Genomic DNA, 18,768 nt, shown 5'->3' on the forward strand with positions numbered 1-18,768 from the left:
TAGATGGTCTCAGGATGTGGCTGGTCCCCGCAGAAAATGATTACTGAGTGTGAACAGCCATGCCCACCAAGCCCTGGGAGGGACAGGGGCTGCAGCTGAAACTCTGTAGAAAGTTGGACAAGATCTGATGAGCTTCTGGCTTGGGGAGCATGGGGCGGTGCTGGGAGAGGGGCGCCCCTTCCCACACACCGTCCATCTGGCTGTCCCTGAGTTACATCCATTTAGAATCAACCCATCATCTCGTAAGTGAAAGGTATCAGAGTTCTGTGGGCCGCCCTAGCAGATTGATGGAACCCGAGGAGGGGGTCGTGGGTCAGAGGCACAGGTGACAACCTGGACTTGTGATTGGCTTGGGGGGGCAGTCCTGTGGGACTGAGCCCTTAACCTGTGGCATCTGATGGCATCTCCAGGTAGACGGTGTCAGAAGTGAGTTCATTGTTTGGTGGTGGTGGGAAGACACACCAGAACGTGGCTGATGGTGAGCACCCACCTACAGCATGGTGGCCCCAGAGGCTGTCGTGGGTGACAGAGGCCCTGATGCTCAGCAGCCTGGGGCAGCTCCAGCTCGTCCCCCTGGTCTCAGGAGCCTGGGCAGCAGGTGACCTTGCTTCGGATTCCTTGCCAGTACAGTGGGAAGGATGATGGAACCTTCCTCCCTGGGCTGTGCTGAGAATGGAGGCGCCCAGCCCTGTGCCTGGCGTAGTTTGCGACCCACCCAGGGCAGTGAGGGGCGTGAACAGCAAAGAAGGTGCTGAGCTGGCTGGAAACCCTGGCCACCAGGCCCAGCCACTGGGTCTGGCGTGTGCCCCCCGAGGCCCCTCTGCCCTGACATGCCCCTCCCTGGTGCCCCCACCTCTCCCTCCGAGGCTCCAGGTAAGGTCCCCTGGCCCAGTAGGAGCCAGGGGACATGGGCAGAGCAGAGGACGGGCGCCTGGGTGGCGGGGTGCCCTCTGGGGTCCAGCACAAAGGGGGCTCGTGCCTCTGGCATCCAGGGCCCGCCCAGCCTGCTCTCACAGGCCGAGTGCTAATATGGTGCTGTTTTCCCCAGGAGCCAGGGCCCCGGGCCAGGCTTGGGTCCTCCTCAGTATGGCTTCCTGCACTGGCCCTGGGGAAGCAGGACTCGGCTGGTAGCCGGGCCAAGAGCGCCTGGAATCCGTTTACGAGGCCCCAGGGGCTGCGTGCGGCTGTGCGTTCAGGTCTTCTGGTGTGTGTCTCTGTAGGTCCCCACGTTCCAGCCTTGTCCCCTGGCCTGGGGAGGGAAGGGGAGAAGCCTGCTTGCTCTGTGAGCCCCGCACAGCTGCCTCCTCTCCTGGGAACCCTGACAGTAGTGGCTTCCAGGCAGGAGAGCTGGGGCCCACATTCCGGGGAGGACAGAGTCCCCTCTGAAACGTGGGGAGGTTGGAGCCCCATCCACAGACTTCTGGGGTGCTGGGCTGGCAGGCCAGACTCGGGGACCAGCCTTAAGGAGAGGGGAGACGGTGTGCCGGGCCCACAGGGCAGCAGCACCCTGCTGTCAGTAAAGGGCTATCGCTGTACGCCCCCCACATTGCCCACTCCCCCACTGCCCTGTCCCCTTCAATCTTGCCACAGTCCACTGCAGGGCTAAAGGGTCCCCCCACCCACAGAGGCTCCAGGACCCGGCTTGTTGTCCATTCTCATTGGTCAGGGCCAAATGTCATTCCCCTGCCTGAAGGAGTCGTTCCATTTAAGCTTCCGTAAGACCCTGTAATGCTCAGCTGTCCCTATTTTCCTGATGGGATAACAGGCCCAGGAAGGGAAGTGACTTGCCCAAGGTCACCTGGATAGCGAGCAGCGAGACCGATTCACAACCCGCTAGCCCGGGCCATCTCACCACAACCCACAGCCTCCTGGAAAGGGACGTGGGTGCCGAGCGTGTGTGTGTAGACGTAGTGTACGTGTGCGAGGGTGTGTGTTTTTATGTCATGGGTGTGAGTGTGCACTGCCTGTGTGTGAAAGGGGAGGGTGCATGTGCCTAAGGCTGCAGAGAGCGTGTGCATGTCCTTCAAACACAGTGGTGCACGTGTGCAGATTTGGGTGGGAGTGAGTGCCTGTCCTGGGTGCAGCGAGTGGCTGTGAGCCCCGAGTGCGTGTCTGGGTGCGTGTGAGTGTGTGTGTGTGTGTGAGATGGAGCATATCTGAGCAGGGATGTTTGCACGTGTGCAAGAGCCACGCAGGCTCCTGGGACAGAGCGGCCCCGGGTCCTCGGATGATTTTACAGCCGTTTATTGTGCTCCAGTGAAATAGAAAAAGAAAGTGCTCGCGTCACAAACGCCGCTGTCACATCCACGTACGCCAGTCGCTGAAACCAAACCGCGTGTGGCCGCTGGGTCTCTGGGCATGCAGTTTGCTCCCACGGCGGGAATGGGGTGGGGGCAGGCCGAGCCTGGGCGCTGGGGGCTTCGCTGGGGGGCTTCTCGTCCTGGGGGACCCACCTGTGGGGGCGTGGGGGGACAGCCGGAGTAGCTTTGCTCAGTGCGTCCTTTGAGTGCTGTTGGGGACACCCGGCTCGATGGTGGGCCCCGCGGCGCTCCAGGGAGGGGGCCCCCTTTCCGCACACAGGCCCCCAGGCTGCTCCCCCCAAACACTACCCCTGGAGGACGCCATGCAGGGGGAGGGGGTGGCGGGGCCGGGCCGGGCCCAGCCCCGAGCAGCAGCCAGCCTCCTGGGGGAGGGCTCAGCCAGGGCCCTAGGCAGAGTTATAGTAGTTGTGCAGGTGGTGGTTGTGAGCCGGCTCGCCCAGCTCCGGGTACTCGGGCGTCAGGCAGTACTTGGGGTCGTAGACCTGGCGCGGCAGCCCGTACACCGTCATGCCCCGCTGCGAGGCCCCCTTGTTGCTGCCCATCTGCAGGCTGACGTTGAGCGTGTCACAGTGCTCCATGCCCAGCCCCGGCTCGAAGATCTGCCGCTTGGTCCCCGGCGCGGTCATGCCCGCCTGCAAAGGGCAACACGGTCAGGCCGCGGGGACAGCCAGGGGCACAGGCCCTGCCAGCCCGCCCCACGGCCCCCACACACCTGGCTGGCTCCCTTGTTGGTGCCCATCTGCAGGCTGATGGTGGCCTGGTCCAGGGGCTGGTCAGTCCCCAGCTTGGGGTCATAGAGGTGGCGCCGGGTGCCGTAGGCTGTCATGCCCTGCTGGCTGGCAAACTTGTTGGTGCCCATCTAGGGAGCCAGAAGGAGAACCACTGAAGGTCACAAGATGATGTCCGGGGACCCTTACACAGCCCGCTGTGCACCCTCAGGCTACAGACTGGAAACCAGCCCAGAGAGTGTGTGTCACACCCCCAGTAAGTGGCTCCGAGCACCAGGGCCTCACTGCCAGGTTCAAGGCCCAGCCTGGCCACTCGTCACCTGGGCGATCCTTGCAAGTGAGCTAGCTTCTGCACACCTCGGTTTCCTCATCTATGTAAAGGGTAGGATGCTGACAGTCCCTCCCCCCGCAGAACTGTTGGAAAATGCTGCGCACAGCGCCTGGCATATCATTCAGTTAATGCCAAATAGCCTGTCCCCCACAGCCCGCGGGGACCAGGGTGCCCTCCCAGCCTCCTCGACCTCCCCCACCTCCTCCCAGTTCAGCATCGAGAGCCAGAGCCAGGAGAGGAAGGGGCAGTACCTGCAGCCCGATGATGTTCCGCCCTTCTCTGAGCTTCTCGGGCTCAAATTTCCGCTCCTGCTTCTCGGCATACTTGACGCCCACGTTCACCTTGTTCCCTTTCGTCTTGGCCTGGGCAGGGCGAGAGGGCAGGGACTGAGGGAGCCTCTGGACCGCGTTGTCCCCTCGGAGACCCCTTGCAGCAGCTGCACTCCCCCTCCCGCCCACGCTGGGAGCAGCCACACTGGCATCCACGCCCAGACCACCCACAGCCCCCCTGGCCCCCGCCCACCCTTCCCCCACTCACCATGCTGGCCAGGGCCAGGAGCGTAGACTGCACCTGGGTGTGGTTGGTGTTCTCAAACAGGTCATTGGCCTCGAAGATGTCGTGGGGCTTCACCCCGTACTTGGTGATGGCCTTGATGAAGTTGCCGATGTTCTCCAGCTGGAGGGGAGAAGGCGGCGTCAGTGGTGGGAGGGGGAGAGGGAAGATGGAGGGCTGAGGCGCTGAGGGCCAGGCGTTGAGTTAAAAAAGAGCCCGGGCTCACCTGGTGCCAATTCTGGGTCGACTCGTTGACCTTCTTCACGGAGCCCGGCTGCAGTTTATTGATGAACCTACGAGGAGTGGGGGAGGGGAGTGGGAAAGGTGACCCTGCCACCCCCTTCCCAGGCTCAGCCCTGTGGGACCAGGGATCAGGATGACAGACAGGTGACACCCATTGTGCTGTTGCCCACGGGCGTCAGCTCCCGGCTGCAGCCCCGCTGATCCACCTGGACACACAGGCAGGACCCACCGAGATGGGAAACCAACCCCTGGAGCCAGACTCAGGCCTTGGGTCCCAAAGTCTCTATCCCAGGCGTGCCGGGTCTCCCACATGCCCCCGCGTCACTGGTGACCACAGCTCAGCCTCCTTCTCCCCCTTGGACCTCTGCGCCCTGGAGAGCCTGCAGCTCAGGCCTCAGACTTCTGTGCCGCATTCATGCCCTTGACCTTGTCCAGTCTCTTGACTTTAAATGCCATTGATCCGCCAGTGGCCCCAGCAGCCCAGACCTCCCACTCCAGCCAGCTCCCTCCAAGCGTGTCTCAGATCCAGCACACCCCCCCCCCCCACAGAGCCCCCCCATCCCCCGGCTCAGGAAACCCACGGGCCTTCCAGGTGCTCAGGGCAAGTTCTCAGACTGGCTCCTGATGCTCCCCTCCCTTTCTCGCACCCCCACACCCAGTCCCTCAGCGAGTCCTCTGGCTCTGCCTTCTGAAGACTTCCAGAAGCCCACGGCTGGCTCCTCGCCATCTCCAGCCTGCTCTGAGCCCCCAGCGGCTCTCTCCTGGGCTCTCGCAGTGGGATCGCTGGGGGTTCCCGGCTTCCGTCTCGTCCTCTACAAACGCTTCTTCATCTTACAGCTAAAATGGCCTTTCAAAGCAACTCAAGTAACTTTGTGGTTCAAACTCTCGCATGGTTTCCCATTGCGTTCAGAATAAAATCCTAGTCCTTAGCATGATTAAAAGGCCCCCAGCTAACTCCCCCCATGGCCCCTAACTTGGTGCTAGCACACTAGTCTCCTTACTGTCCCTTGAATATGCCAGGCACGCGCCCACCTCAGGGCCTTTGCATGGCTGTCCCCTGTGCCTGGTCCACTCTTCCCTCTGATGCCCTCCTGGCTCTCTCCCCCACTTCATCCAAGATTCTGCCCAAATGTTACCTCCAGACCATTTTGTACAAGCAGCCACCCTTCTCCCCACCCGGCCCTCCCATCCTTCCCAGCTTGATTCTTCTCCATGGCACTTCCCGCTGCAGGCAAGTGTGTGACCGTCTCATCAATTATCTGATCCATCCGCCCACGAGGACTAAAGCCGTGTGTGGGCTCCGAGTCAGTCTGTTTTGGTCACTGTCCCCAGTGCCCACCCCTGGCACACCACAGGAGCTGTGTCAGTGCTTGTTGCATGAAGGACTGAGCGAGCGGGGGCTCTGTGCTCTTCAAGGCCTGGGCGGCGCTGTCTGAGCTGGGGCACCAGGACGTCCGCTGCTCCTTGTTCCCAGGGGCTGTGGCAGAATAAGATATCCCCGCTCTCCCTCCAGCTGTCCAGCACCTAGCTGTTGGCCAGGCCCCACCTGCCTTCGGGAGGCTTCCCAGGGCACACTGCGGCCCGCAGGTCACCTTGCCCTGGGTCAGACTCAGATGCAGACGGGACTCCGGCTGGAGCTGCAGTGAGTCTGGAATCGGGGCTTCCGAGCTGTGAGGGTTTGCTCTCCTCCGTGGTTTAAGTTCTGAGAGGACTGGAAAGTCAGGACCTGCTTCAATGTCCACAGCACAGCCCTCACGTCACCAAGCCAGCGACAGCCAGCCACTGTCACCTGTGGCTTTGTAGCCGTGACCTCTCTTTCTCTTGACCCTGGAGGCCACAAATGGGCCTGTCCTGTCTACATGGTGGTTCAGACTCTGGATCTGGAGTCATTTCACGGGACTTTGGGCAATGTGTTTTACCTAGCTGGGCCTCAGTTTTCATTCCTGTGAAATGGGCACAATGCTTATTTGCTGCCCCAGAGGACTGTTTCGAGGTCTCAGAGATAAAGTACCCAACCCAACTCCGAGCTCCTGGTCGTTGGAGGGGTTGAGGGGGTAGAGCTGAGACCCAGGTTGGGGGGCAGCTCAGGGCAGTCTGCCCCACTCACTCGCAAAGAATGATGCCATCTTTGAGGCCGTCCATGAAGTTGTTGCCGATGCGGCGTCCTGTCACCCCCTCGATCCACTCTCGAAGCTCCTGCTCCCGCTGATGGTCATACTTCTGGGCCAGCTGAGGGGGAGGGGGGCACAGAGAGGGTGGTGAGGCTGCAGTGGGGAACAGCTTGGCTCCCCGGGCCCAATCTGAGGCTCCCTGGGCCTGATCCTTGTCTCTTCCCAACTAAGGCAATTCTGCCCCAGCGTCCACAGGGGGTGGGGGGGGGCAGAGGGCCAGGGCTGAGGTGGCACCTGCCCAGGGGGCCATTCCGGGCATTCTGAGGTTTGGCACCAGAGAATGAGGACAAGGGGGGTGGAGAGTGAGAGCCTCAGAGCTGGGAGGTGGTGCCTGGCCTCCTGGTTCCCCCTCCAGGCCAAACTTGGGGCTCAGCTTGGCCTGGCCCTGCCCCCCTCCCCCCCCTTGCAGGACAGCCAGGCGCCTCAGGCAGGGGAGGAGATCTAAGGAGGTGCCCCTGAATGTCGCCTTGCAGGGGACTGCTCTGTCTTGCATCTCTGTCTGTCTCAGTGTCTCTCCAGGTCCTCATCTCCAGGGCTCCAGCTCCAGCTGGGGGTGGGGGCTTGTCCTTGTCTGACTCCTGGACCGTGTGCATCTGCATTTCTCCATCTGCCTCCCCCACCCCGCCCCAGCTCTGTCTGTCTTTCCTTGGCCCTGTCTTCCGTCCCCATCTCTGCACGTCCGGCTGGGGGTGGGGCTCAGGGCTCGTCCATCTCTGCCTCCGTAGGTCTCCATCTGTGTCCGACTCCAGGTCCTCTGCCTCTGGTGGGGGTGGGGCCCGTGTGTCCCCCCCTCTCGGCCTCTCCATCCCTGTCTCAGCCTTATCTGGCTCCTGGCTCGCCCTCCCCCATCCGTCTCTCTCCTGTCACAGGCTCCCAGAATCTGTCTGCGTCTCTCCCCTCTTCCCCCTCCCCACTTTGCCCCTCTCCCTTTCTCCAGAACACTCCCCCCAAGCCCAGACAGGCTCCCAGGCCCTGGGGTACCCGGCTGCCCCTTCTCCAGGGGAGGGAGAGGTGGGAGGGGGCGGCCCCCTCACCTGGCCCCGGCCCTGCCGCCCCCCTCCCGACCAGCCCGGCTTTATAAAGCAAACCGGCCCTTATATAGCGCGGCCCCGCGGGCCGGGCTCCCCGAGGCCGCCTTATATGGCGCGGCGGCTCCGCTCGGCTCTGGGGCCGGCGCTGGGGGGGAAGGGGGGGCGGCGCTGCGATCTGTCTCCGGCCCGAGCAGCCGCCCCCCACCTGCCCCCTCCACCAGCTCCGAGGAGCCCCCGACTCAGCTTCTCATCCCAGCTCCCCACCTCCTCGCTGTGGGACCCTGGGAAAAGCCACCCTGCGCCTCAGCGTTCCCCTCTGTCAAATGGGGCTGGCGCTCCTCCCCTGGTCCCGCTCAAGGGAGCGTTCCGGTGGCTTGGGGACTTCAAGTTGGCTGTCCTGGAAAAGCTGACCCGTTTCTGGTGCAGGGGGGAGAGTCCAGGGTCCCGCTCTGCCCCTCCCTTATGTGGGACCCTCGCTACTTGCCTCCCCTCTCTGAACCTCAGTTTACCCATCCACAGCATGGAGGTGGAGTCCCTGTGTCTTCCCAGCTCCAAAGTTAGGAGAGCCCTGTCAAATCTGGCTCCCTGCCCTCCCCCCTCCGCAACTGTCTCCCTCTCCCTTCGCGATCTCCCACACTTTCTGAGCCTCACCTCCAGGAGCCCCAGCTCTCCAGCGCTCCCCAATTTCTTTGTCAGGCTTGGGGGAAGGGTTCAAGTCCCTCTCCAGCCCCCAAGGAACACAAAGGGTTAAAGGGGCTGGTCAAGTGGACCCACCATCTCAGTTTACCTGTGGCTGCCGGGCGCCCGGCATTTCACTCCCCAACAGTAGCTGAGGGCTCTGGGATGCTCACAGGGGGAGGAAGGCAGCCCCGGCCCCATCCTCGTCCCTCTTCCCTCTCAGGTTCCAAGCAACATGCGATAGGCAGGAGGGGGTCCAGGGAAGCCCCAGAGCAGGGCATGTGGCCCCAGCCCTACCTTGTTCTTGACCTCCGCGGACAGCCCGTAGGCGGGGCCTCGGTTGAAGTGGGCAGAGGACATGCCGGCCAGTGGTGGGCAGCGGTGGCGGGGGCGCTGAGGACCTGGGCAGCGGCTGGGGCTCCGTCTGCACCCTCTTCCCTCCTCACAAGTTTTTGAAGCTCCGGAGGCGGCCCGGGCCTCTTCCAAGGCCGTCCCATTGGCCGCAGGGGCCTGCCAGGGGGCGGGGCGCCCCCCCAGCGCGGCCACCCCCACCTCTGATGTCAGGCCCTTGGTATTGGGAGCTGATTGTGTCATTGTTTCCACCTAGGGGGGCGGCCTGGGTTATTCTTTTGGGGGGGGGGGTCTTGGCCAGACAGAGTGCAACCTTTCCCCACGCGCCCCCACCCCCCGCTGTTCACTGGGCCTCTGGCAGGGTCTCCAAGTCTCGATGTCTCTCTCTGAGGCCATCTCTCCGTATCTCTGAGGTCATCTCTCTCCAGGCTTGCCGCAGGACTGCCACCCATGGTAGACTGGCCAGCACCACTGTAGGTCTAACCCCAGACACCAACAGTCCCTTCCCCTCTCTGAGCCTCGGCTGGCACATCTGTAAAATGGACTCGTGATGCTGCCTGCCTCCTGGGGGTGTCACGAGGGTCAGAAGAAATAATGCCTCCGACATGCCCAGTGCCTGGCACAGAGAAGGGTGCCGGAAATAGCAGTATTGCGGCTGAGAATCTGGCACCCACTTCTGTCCCCTCCAGCCCGTCCTAAGGACCTGGGGGAGCAGAGATGCTGCATCTCCCCCTCTCTGTCCACCTGTGGGTTGCCTGAGTTACCATGTGACTGTGTTAGCAGGTTCCAGGCCGTGGACACCCCCATTTGTCCCTGTCCCAGCCAGGCTGGCTTGGAGGGAACACCTGAGCAGCCCCACCAGGCCAGATCTCACCCTGGAGCACAGGGCGGATGCCATGCCCACGTCACGTGCATATGGCATTAGTGATGCTTGGATGGCATGGCAGCAACCTGCCACACACTCATAGGTTAAGGACCTGCAGTTTGCGGGCCACGTGCGAAGGGCACAGCTATGATATGCTAATATGACAGCAGCCCCATATCGGGCCCCGATCTGGGCACTACATGCATCAACCCAGTCTTCACAACACCCTCCGAGGTGGACGCAGTTAATATGCACTTTACAGATGGGGAAACTGAGGCACAGGGCTGTGGATTACTTTCCCAGTGCCACACAGCTTGCCAGCGGCAGAGCAGAATTGGCACCCAGGCCCCTGCCCCTAATGCTCTGAGGCTAAGGCAGGGTTTCTTGCCCCTGGCGCTGCTGACGTCAGGGCTGGATAATTCTTCGTGGTGGGGGGTGGGGGGCGCTGTCGTCGGCGTTGTAGGCCTTTGAGCAGCATCCTCAGCCTCTACCTAGTCTTGACAAACGGAAATATCACCAGACATTGCAAAGGGTTCCTGAGGGCAAGGGGTGGGGTGCGAAGGAGGGCAGATCGTCCCCATTTGAGAACAAGTCAACTTAGGACAAGTTGATGGTGTGAAATGATATGCTGAAGATACACTAAAATACATAAAATGAGCCAACAGTTGGCTCCTGCTACGTACTAAGCGCTTTGGCTCTGTTAACTCATTCCTCACAACCGCCTTATTAAGTGGGGTCGAGATGAGGCACTGAGAGGCGAAGCCGGTTGCCCAGAGTCACACAGCACGCCGATGCCGGAACCAGGATTCGAACGCGCGGACTCCGTCTCCGGTCCGCGCCCAGCGGCCTCGGCCGCCCAAGGTCGCGACTGCGCATGCGAGGACCGGCGCCTCGGCCCAGCTCGCGGCCGGCGCCCCCTGGCGGCCGGGAGGGGCGGGGCCTGGCGGGACCCGGCGGCGGTGACGTCACGCGCTGACTCACTCGCCCCGCCCCCGGCGCGGCCGCCTGGCCATTTATAGCATCCGCGCGGGCTCTGAAGTCACGGCCCAGGCACGACGGGGGCGGGGGGGCACTCGGCGCGCCCCCATCGGGGCAGCCCGGGGTCTCCCTGGAGGGCAGCCCTCTCTGATGTGTGACTCTGCATCTCTGGCTCTGTTTCTAGGTCGTTCTCTGTCCGTGCCTCGGCGTCGCCTAGACTTTGTCTCTCTCTGTGTCTCTGAATCTGCGTGTCTCACTGCCTCTCTTTGTCCCCAGGTTTCCTCTCTCCGTTATCTCTCCATCTCTGTGTCTCTGTTTCTGGTCCACGTCTCTAGGTCACCATTTTTCTCTCTCGCTGTCTCTGTATTGTCTCCGCCTCTCTCTGTGTCCCTGTCTGGCAGATGGGGGTAGAGGCGGAGAGAGGGGGCTGATGCCATCGAGGGCCCAACCCCAGGGGACTCCCCCATCTCTGGCTGCCTGGTGTGCAGTCCCCTCCTCAGCTCCTGTCTGGCGTTTCCCAGGCTCCAGCCCCTCGGTGCCTCAGTTTCCCATCTAAAGGAAAGGGTGGGAGCTTGTAAGGAACGGAGATTCCTGGAGAGTCCAGGACTGATGGTCATGAAAGGAAAACCCAGCCTCTCCTCAACCTTGGGAGACCCCTAAAACCTTACTGAGTCTCCTAACACACCCACAGACACACACAATTCTGTACCGGTGTGTCCCCGGGAGACAGTCCCGGCCCCGTCCCCCACCGCACCTGCCTGTTTTGGTAGCCCTGCCTGGCCAGCCCCCTCCTCACCTAGCTTTTGCCTCCGGAAAACAGGCAGAGACTTGTTCATAAAGCTTTCAAAGTTGTTTCTGGAAGGCTCTCTCCATGCCAGGCACTGTGCCAGGCACAATCTCATTTAATCCTCACTACAACTCTCGGGGGGGCGGAAACTCGTAGGCCCATTTTATAGATAAGGAAACAAGTTTCAGAGAGGGACACTCTCCCAGGGTGACGCTGCTCCAGCTGCTTCCAGATCCTTCCACATGTTTCATGAGTGCTCAAGCAAGCTCCTACCTCAGGACCTTTGCACTGGCAGTCCCTTCTGCCAGGACACATTTCTGAAAGATGCCTGTCTGGCCTCTCCCTCACTTCCTCTGCTCAAATAACAGCACCCCCCACCCCAGACTGTGGGAGGATGGGCATGAGGGAGCTATTCACTTAAGAGTTCGCACCTGACAATGGGTCTGTCTACCTCCATGAAAACTTTCATTTTAGAAAGCCCCCACTGCTCTCTATCTCCTTTCCCTTTCTTTTCCTTATCATCTCCTTTTTGCCTATTATCTGTGTCATCCTTCAAGAACAGAAACTCCACGGGGGCAGGGCTTAGCCTGTCTGGGTCACTGCTCTATTGCCACTGCCCAGTACAGTGCCTGCACACAGCAGGCACTCACAAAGTGCTGAGAAATGGAATTAAAGTGGGTAATCCAGGACTCGAACCCACATCTGTCTGAAATGTTGGCGCTTAACCATGTGCAAAGGAAGCACATTATTTCCCAGCCCCTCCTGGACTGAGGAATGTTGAGCTGGGGTTCCCCCTTGCATTTCCATCCCCACCCTCCCCAGAGGACCAACTGGAGTTTGGAGAGGGCACTGGGTCATGGGCTGTGGCTGGGGTTATTCCAGGCCATTCCACAGCTGCCCACTCCCTTGTCTGGCCTTGAGCTTTGCAAGGAGGTATCTTATAGGAAAAACATCTGGTTGAACAAGAGAGCTTTTGAAAAAAGTGGACAGATGGGCAAAAATCAGAACACCTGACAACGCAGTGTTGTGGGAGCACTGTCGATGGGCGTGGGCAATTTGTCCACAGCTTTTGAAATGACAAGTGTCCCTACCTTTTCTTAATTTTGTGTGTTAACTTGATTGGGCCACGGGGTGCCCCGATATTTGGTCAATTATTCTGGGTGTGTCTGCGAGGGTGTTTTTGAATGAGATTAACGTTTAGTGGGTAGACTGAGTAAAACAGATTGCCCTCCCCAGTGTGGGTGGGTCTCATTCAATCAGTTGAAGGCCTGAAGAGAACAGAAAGGCTGATGCTCCCTGGAGTAAGAGGGAATTCCTGCCTGCGTGACCGCCCGGAGCTGGGACATCGGTCTTTTCCTGCCTTCAGCCTGGAACTGAAACAACAACTGTGCCTGGGTCTCCAGCCTGCCAGCTCTTGGATGGGAACTTACACCATTGGCTCTTCCTGGTTCTCAGGCCTTTGCACTCCAACTGGAACGACATCAGCTGCCCTCCTGGGTCTCCAACTTGCCAACTATAGGTCCTGGACTTCTCAGCCTCCATAATCCCGTGAGCCAGTTCCTTACAATAAATTAATCTCTGTCTTTGTCTCTCTCTATATGTATTCTATTGGTTCCATTTCTCTGGAGAACCCTATCTATCTAATACATCTTCTGAATCAGCAAATCTCTTTTTTAGAATATTCCTAAGAAGTACAAGCGTAAGTCTGGAGAATGACATGTACAAGAATATTGATTGCAGTGGCCATTTAATAACAAGTCACCTGTAGATCCATCAACAGTAACACGTGAGATAGACAAGGATAAAGGCAGAATATGCCACACTTCGTTTCAATTAAAGAAAGGCACTTCAGTGCTGTGGTTGAGAGCAGGGTCTCTGGGTCCATATTCTGTAAGAATATGCCATGGTGCTTCCTGGCTCTGTGACCTGGGACAGGTGTCTTAACCTCTCTGTGCCTCAGTTTCTTCCTCTGGGAAAATGGGCATATTAATAGTGCCTGCTTCTCAGGTTTCTCTGTTTTTAACTTTTCATTTTGAGATATTTTAGACTTACAGAAAATTTGCAAAAATAGCACAGAGTTCCCATATGCCCTTCACCCTGCTGCCCCTACTGAAAACATCTTACGTAACTGTAGTACATTTATCAAAAGTAAGAAATCAACCTGGGGACACTACTATTAATAAACTACAGACTGGATCTGGATTTCTCCAGCTTTTCTACTCGTGCCTTTTTCTGTCGCAGGGCCCAGTCCAAGATTTCTAGCTGCATCTAGCTGACGTAGCTCTTTAGTTGACATAGCTCCTTAGTTGACATAGCTCCTTACTCCTCCAGTCTGTGACAGCCCCTCAGTCTTTCATGACCTTGACGTTTTTGAAGAGTACTGGTTGGTAATTTTGTCCACTGTCTCTCAGTTTGGTTTGTTTTGGTTAGACTGAGGTTTTCCCGTCCCTGGGAAGGATACCAGAAAGATGACGTGCCCTTCTCATACCAGGGGCTTATGACGTCACTGTGATGGCACTATGACTCATTGCTGGTGATGTTAACCTTGGTCCCTTGGTTGAGGTGGTATCTGCCAGTGTCCTCCACTGTGCAGCTGCTCTTTTTCCTAAGGTTGTTTGGAGGACTACAGGTAAAAATTCTACACTGGGGCTTCACACATACTTTTGTGTTCTGTTACACAAGCAAACAAAAAACATGTAAATACCTGTGTTTGAATCCACTACTTCTGGAAGGATGAATCAGAAAATAGGAGCTGTGACTGTCCCCAAGAGGGGATACTGGGGACGCTGAAGGTGGCAGGCAGGTCAGGGACCCCCACCACCGCCCACACACGTCCTAGCCGAGCAGAGCGAAATGCGCCTGCGCCTAGCTAGGCACGCCCGGCAGGGGGGAGTAGTGCGCCCAGCCGCTGCCCTCGCAGCTGTCAATGTGCGAGGGAGGGGGTGCGCAAGCCTTCCTGGACCGGCAGTTGATTGGCTGCGGCGCCTCTCAGATCGGCCAATCACAGGGATCTTGAGGAGGCAAATGTGCTGCGGCTGCGCAGAGCCGTTGAGGCGTCCTAAGGGTAGCTGCGTGTATCCTTCTATCCCCGTGCCGGCGTCCTGCGTCGTGGATGCCAAGGGCTGCAGAAAAGACTTTATGGAGGTGAATAACCATCCTCGCCTGGAGCCTCTGCTATGCCAAGCACCTGTTTTATGTTCTAATCCACTTAGGTTATTAACAGCCTAAAACTGGGGCTTTCTGGGGGAGCCCATGAGCCCCCCTCTTCCACTGTGACCTAATGTCTTATCACATTACCCTCACTTCATCCCACTTCAGCCACACAGGGCCTTTTAGGTCGCTCCTTGTGTCCAGAGTGTTCCCCAAACTTCCAGATGATTCACTCACCTGTTCTACACAAATGTCACCTACTCTGCCAGGCCTTCCCTGAACAGCCGACTTCAAACTGCAAAGCCCTCTTGTACCTTCTCCCTTTCTCTGCTTCACTTCTCTATCACTTAGCTTTTTTTGTTGTTTTAGATTGGCACCTGAGCTAATATCTGTTGCCAATCTTTTTTCTTCTTCTTCTTCCTCTTCTTCCCAAAGCCCCTCAGTACATAGTTTTATATTCTAGTTGTGAGTGTCTCTAGTTGTGGCATGTGGGACGCCGCCTCAGCATGGCCTGATGAGCGGTGTCATGTCCGCTCCTGGGATCCGAACCAGCAAAAACCCTGGGCCGCCCAAGAGGAGCGCCCAAACTTAATCACTCGGCCGCGGGCCAGGCCCCACTTACCTTTTTTGAAGTAGACTTTTTAAAATATTGTGGTAAAATATATAACATAAAATTGACCAGTTCTGTGATATTAAGTACATTCACGTTGCCATGCAACCATCGCCACCATCCATCTTCAGAACTTTTTATCTTCCAAGACTGAAAGTCTGTCCCCATTAAACACTAACGCCCCATCCCGCTCCCCCAGCTCCTGGTACCCACCTTCTACTTTCTCTCTATGGATGTGACTACTCTTGGTACCTCATACAAATGGAATCATACAGTATTTGTTCTTTTGTGACTGGTTTATTTCATTTAGCATAATGTCCTCAAAGTTCATCCATGTTGTAGCCTGTATCAGAAATTCCTTCCTCTTTAAGGCTGAATAATACTCAGTTGTAATGTATACACCACATTTAGCTTATCCATTCATCTATTGACAGACACTTGAGTCGTCTTGGCTATTGTGAATCAGACTGCTATGAACATGGTGTGTAAGTATCTGTTCGAGGCCCTGCTTTCAATTCTATTGGGTATCTACCCAGAAGTGGAATTGCTGAATCATACAGTAACTTCATTTTTAATTTTTGGGGAACGCCAACTGTTTTCCGTAGTGGCTAAACCAGTTTACATTCCCATCAGAAGTGTCCAGGGTCCACTTTCTTCACATTCTCACTAACAATTGTTAGATTCTATTTTTTTGATAATGGCCATCCTAATGGATGTGAAGTATTTAAACAGACTTTGAAAGTATATCATACATATAGAAAAGTGTACAAATGATAGATTAGTTAATCCATGATCACTTTAAAACTTTTAAGTTGAGATATTACTTAAATGCACAAATCTTAATGCAGAGCTCAATGAATTTTTACATACATATACACCTGTGTAATTGCCATGCAGCTCAAGCTATAACATATATATATATTTAATTCTTAATCTATTTGTCAATATCAACCATTTTGTTAGTCACATGTAGCATCTTACATTTTTACTTCATGAAAATACGCCCTTTCTTGGGGAAAAAACTCTAAGCACTTGGAGAACTTAAATTTCTTTTCTTCTTTCTAGTTAATTTTATATTTCCTTCTGGCTTTAGCACACAACAAGTATTTGTTTTAAAATGCGTATAAATATTTGTTGAATTAATGAATGTATTCTGATCTTTTGAGATGGCAGAAGGATAGAAGACATCAATCTACATATCTAAATTAATACACAGAACACAGAGAATCAACCTCTATGCACAAGCAAAAAGGGACTAAAAAATTGCTATTCATTTCAAAAAGTAACATGTTCCAAGTTCAAAATAGATTAAGGTTAACAAGACTATAAATGAAATAATATCCTAAACAGTTTTGAAATTGCACTTAATTTTTTCAAGCTGCAAATAGTTGTAAAATTTTCACAGGAGATGTTCAATATATGCGGGGCGTGAACGTGGGGAGAGGTAGTGTCTCCAGGGGTCTCTACACCAGGCGGTAGACGCGGAAGAGAGAAACTGCGTGGTGACATGGGAACATGTGATCCCAGCTTCGGAGAATCACCACCAGGTCTGGAGGGGGCAGGAGTCAGAAATGGGCAGAGGATTGAGTCAAGGTGACCCCAGGTCTCACCCAGTTGGATCCCGTCTACCACGGAGCAGGTAATCAGAGGCATCAGCTACAATCCGTGGGATGAGGGGAGCAGGGGGCCCACCGACGCCCTACTCTGGATGGCGCTGGACCTGGCATGGAGGGGTCAAGGCCGTGGGTCAACCTCTGCCTGCGCTGGGGTCAAGAGAGACTGCGGGCTGGCCTATGAGGCTCCTTAGCTGAGCCAGTCTCACTCTGAGAACCTCCCTGGAGGGGTCTCTTCCTTACCTAGACACCCTCAGCAGTGTCCACCGCCCCCCGACCATGCTGCCGGCTCCCCACCCCGACAGGAGCGCGGGGTTGGGGAGGGAGTGAAGTGGAGAACGTCCACCCGGGCCCAGCTGCCTCTTACAGAGTGAGGTTGGTGTTGATTATCTCCACGGAGAGTAGGTTGGGCCGGCTGACAACGCCGATCGCCAGGGACAGGAGGACGATATACACCTGGGGCGGAAATAGTGACAAGTTAGGCCCCGCCCATCTCCCCGCGTGGCCCCGCCCCTCCAGGCCCCGCCCCACCTAGCAGCCCTTTGGAGGCGTTTGCATGGGCCCAAGGCGCTCCCAGGCCTGCCACAGGCTGCGGAGCTGCTGAGCGCCCGGGAGCTCTTTTGGTGCGAGACAAAATCAGAAGGCTGAACCGCAAAGGGAGCCACAGGGACGTGCAGGGGTGATTATTGCGCTGTGGCCGCGTCCACGCCCCAGGTCCCTCCTCTGCCCGACTGCCCAGCCCCTACAGCCAGCGACCCGGATGCCAGCTGCACCATCTCCAATGTCGCTGTGCCCTGAGGCAAGAAGATTGTCGACGATCACAGGCCTGCTGCACACAGAGGAGGAGAAATACAAATCCAGGGACCCAGACGCTGCATCTCTCACGCACACTTAGGGGGACAGCCAGCCGTGGGTAGACCCTGGGCATCGGACGCACAGCCACACAGAGATACACACGGGGTGCTACAAACACAGCGACAGCGCTTACTACGGTTGGGTGTACGGTCATATGCAGAGAGGCAAAGAGACACAGACACAACCACACACAGTTCCAGAATCGACCCATGTTGAGGCACAATCACAGACACATACGGTGTCACATAGTGTCACTGACACATAGAAGGTGGGGGACACCCATACAAGTCAGAGACACAGAGGGTGTTACAAACACATACATACATAGAGTCCCACAGTGTCAGAGACAGACATACAGGGTGTCATGAGCACAGTCCCACACACATGGAATCAGAGGCTCATACAGTCACAGACACACGCTGGTAGTCAGACACAATCGCACACAGACAGACAGATATGGGGTGTCACACATAGTCACATGTGTCTCGACAGTGGGACACAATCATTCATCTACAAGTTGGGGACACAAGAGGGATCACGAACACAGTCATCGACCCACCAGTGTTCAGACACACAGTCACACACACATTAAGTCATGCAAATCATCACAGAAATGTTGACACACCTACTGCCAGCCCCTCAGGGTTGTGGGACAAATTCTACACACCCTCTGCACACAGACACAGAATCAGACGCCCAGAAGCTGTAGAATTACAGGTGCCCATGTAACTACTGACACACAAGAACCCACACACACCAATTCCCAGACTGGCCTGGCTCACACTGACACACACACAGGGACCACCCCTGACCCACACTCACACAGCCACACATACAGCTAGACACCTTTGCTCGAGTTTTGAGATACTACAAAAACGCATGAAAAAACCCCAACTGTCACCCCACATCACAGTTACACACACACCGCGGCCACAGGACACAATCATGAACACACACCCAGCCTCACAGGACCGTCAGCCCTCAGCAAGGGGGTCCAAGGTGTCAAACTAGATTCCATGCCGTCCCAGGGAGGGAGGCGGAGCGAGGTGTTAGGGTGAATCCCCCATAATAATAATAGCAAACATTTGTATGGCTGTTCTGCGTAGATTAACTTAACGAAACCTCAAAAAACCCCATGAGATTATAATTGGCCCATTTCGGGGGCGAGACAATCAAGGTACAGATGGGTTAAGCACCAGCCCAGAATCACTAAGCTAGATTAGCAGAGCCTGTCTCCTTCGCTAATATCAACGCCATATCCTCAGCGCATTTAGCACACAGTAAGCGCCCAATAAATGTTTGTTGAACAAATGAAGGAATCCCGTCACTCCTACCTTTAATACTTCATTCCATTTCAGGTGGAAAAACTGGGGCCGCCAGCTGTATTCACAGACCCCCCACATGCAGCCTCCCAGCCAGGAACGGTCCTGCGGCTCCATCCGGGGCCAGACTCCTCAATTCCCAGGTCAGGGGTGGGGCTTTGCCTTATTAGGGGCGGGGCCTA

At 56.7% G+C, this 18,768-nt stretch overlaps 1 protein-coding gene and 1 long non-coding RNA gene across 4 annotated transcripts; both read right to left on the minus strand.

Moving 5' to 3' along the window:
• Positions 1–2,228: 2,228 nt before the first annotated feature.
• CNN1 (calponin 1) lies at positions 2,229–10,190 on the minus strand. Of its 3 annotated transcripts, none has more exons than XM_070623588.1 (8): positions 9,955–10,190; positions 8,353–8,658; positions 6,283–6,404; positions 4,159–4,225; positions 3,918–4,055; positions 3,632–3,742; positions 3,034–3,180; positions 2,229–2,953 (listed from the first exon to the last, which is right to left on the minus strand). In XM_070623588.1, the coding sequence occupies exons 2-8, from the start codon at positions 8,647–8,649 to the stop codon at positions 2,708–2,710; spliced, it is 1,128 nt and encodes a 375-aa protein (XP_070479689.1). In that variant the 5' UTR covers positions 8,650–8,658; positions 9,955–10,190; the 3' UTR covers positions 2,229–2,707. The 3 variants fall into 3 exon arrangements, with proteins under 3 accessions (XP_070479689.1, XP_070479690.1, XP_008535582.1); XM_070623589.1 differs by having other exon boundaries at positions 8,353–9,022; XM_008537360.2 differs by lacking the exon at positions 9,955–10,190 and having other exon boundaries at positions 8,353–8,620.
• A 4,883-nt stretch (positions 10,191–15,073) lies between these two features.
• Positions 15,074–18,760, minus strand: LOC139083909 (uncharacterized). Its single transcript, XR_011541030.1, has 3 exons — positions 18,599–18,760; positions 16,777–16,865; positions 15,074–16,345 (listed from the first exon to the last, which is right to left on the minus strand). It is a non-coding gene; the product is annotated as an uncharacterized lncRNA (long non-coding RNA).
• Positions 18,761–18,768: the final 8 nt, after the last annotated feature.

This window comes from Equus przewalskii, chromosome 6 (genome assembly GCF_037783145.1).
Source record: "Equus przewalskii isolate Varuska chromosome 6, EquPr2, whole genome shotgun sequence".
Lineage (NCBI taxonomy): Eukaryota > Metazoa > Chordata > Mammalia > Perissodactyla > Equidae > Equus > Equus przewalskii.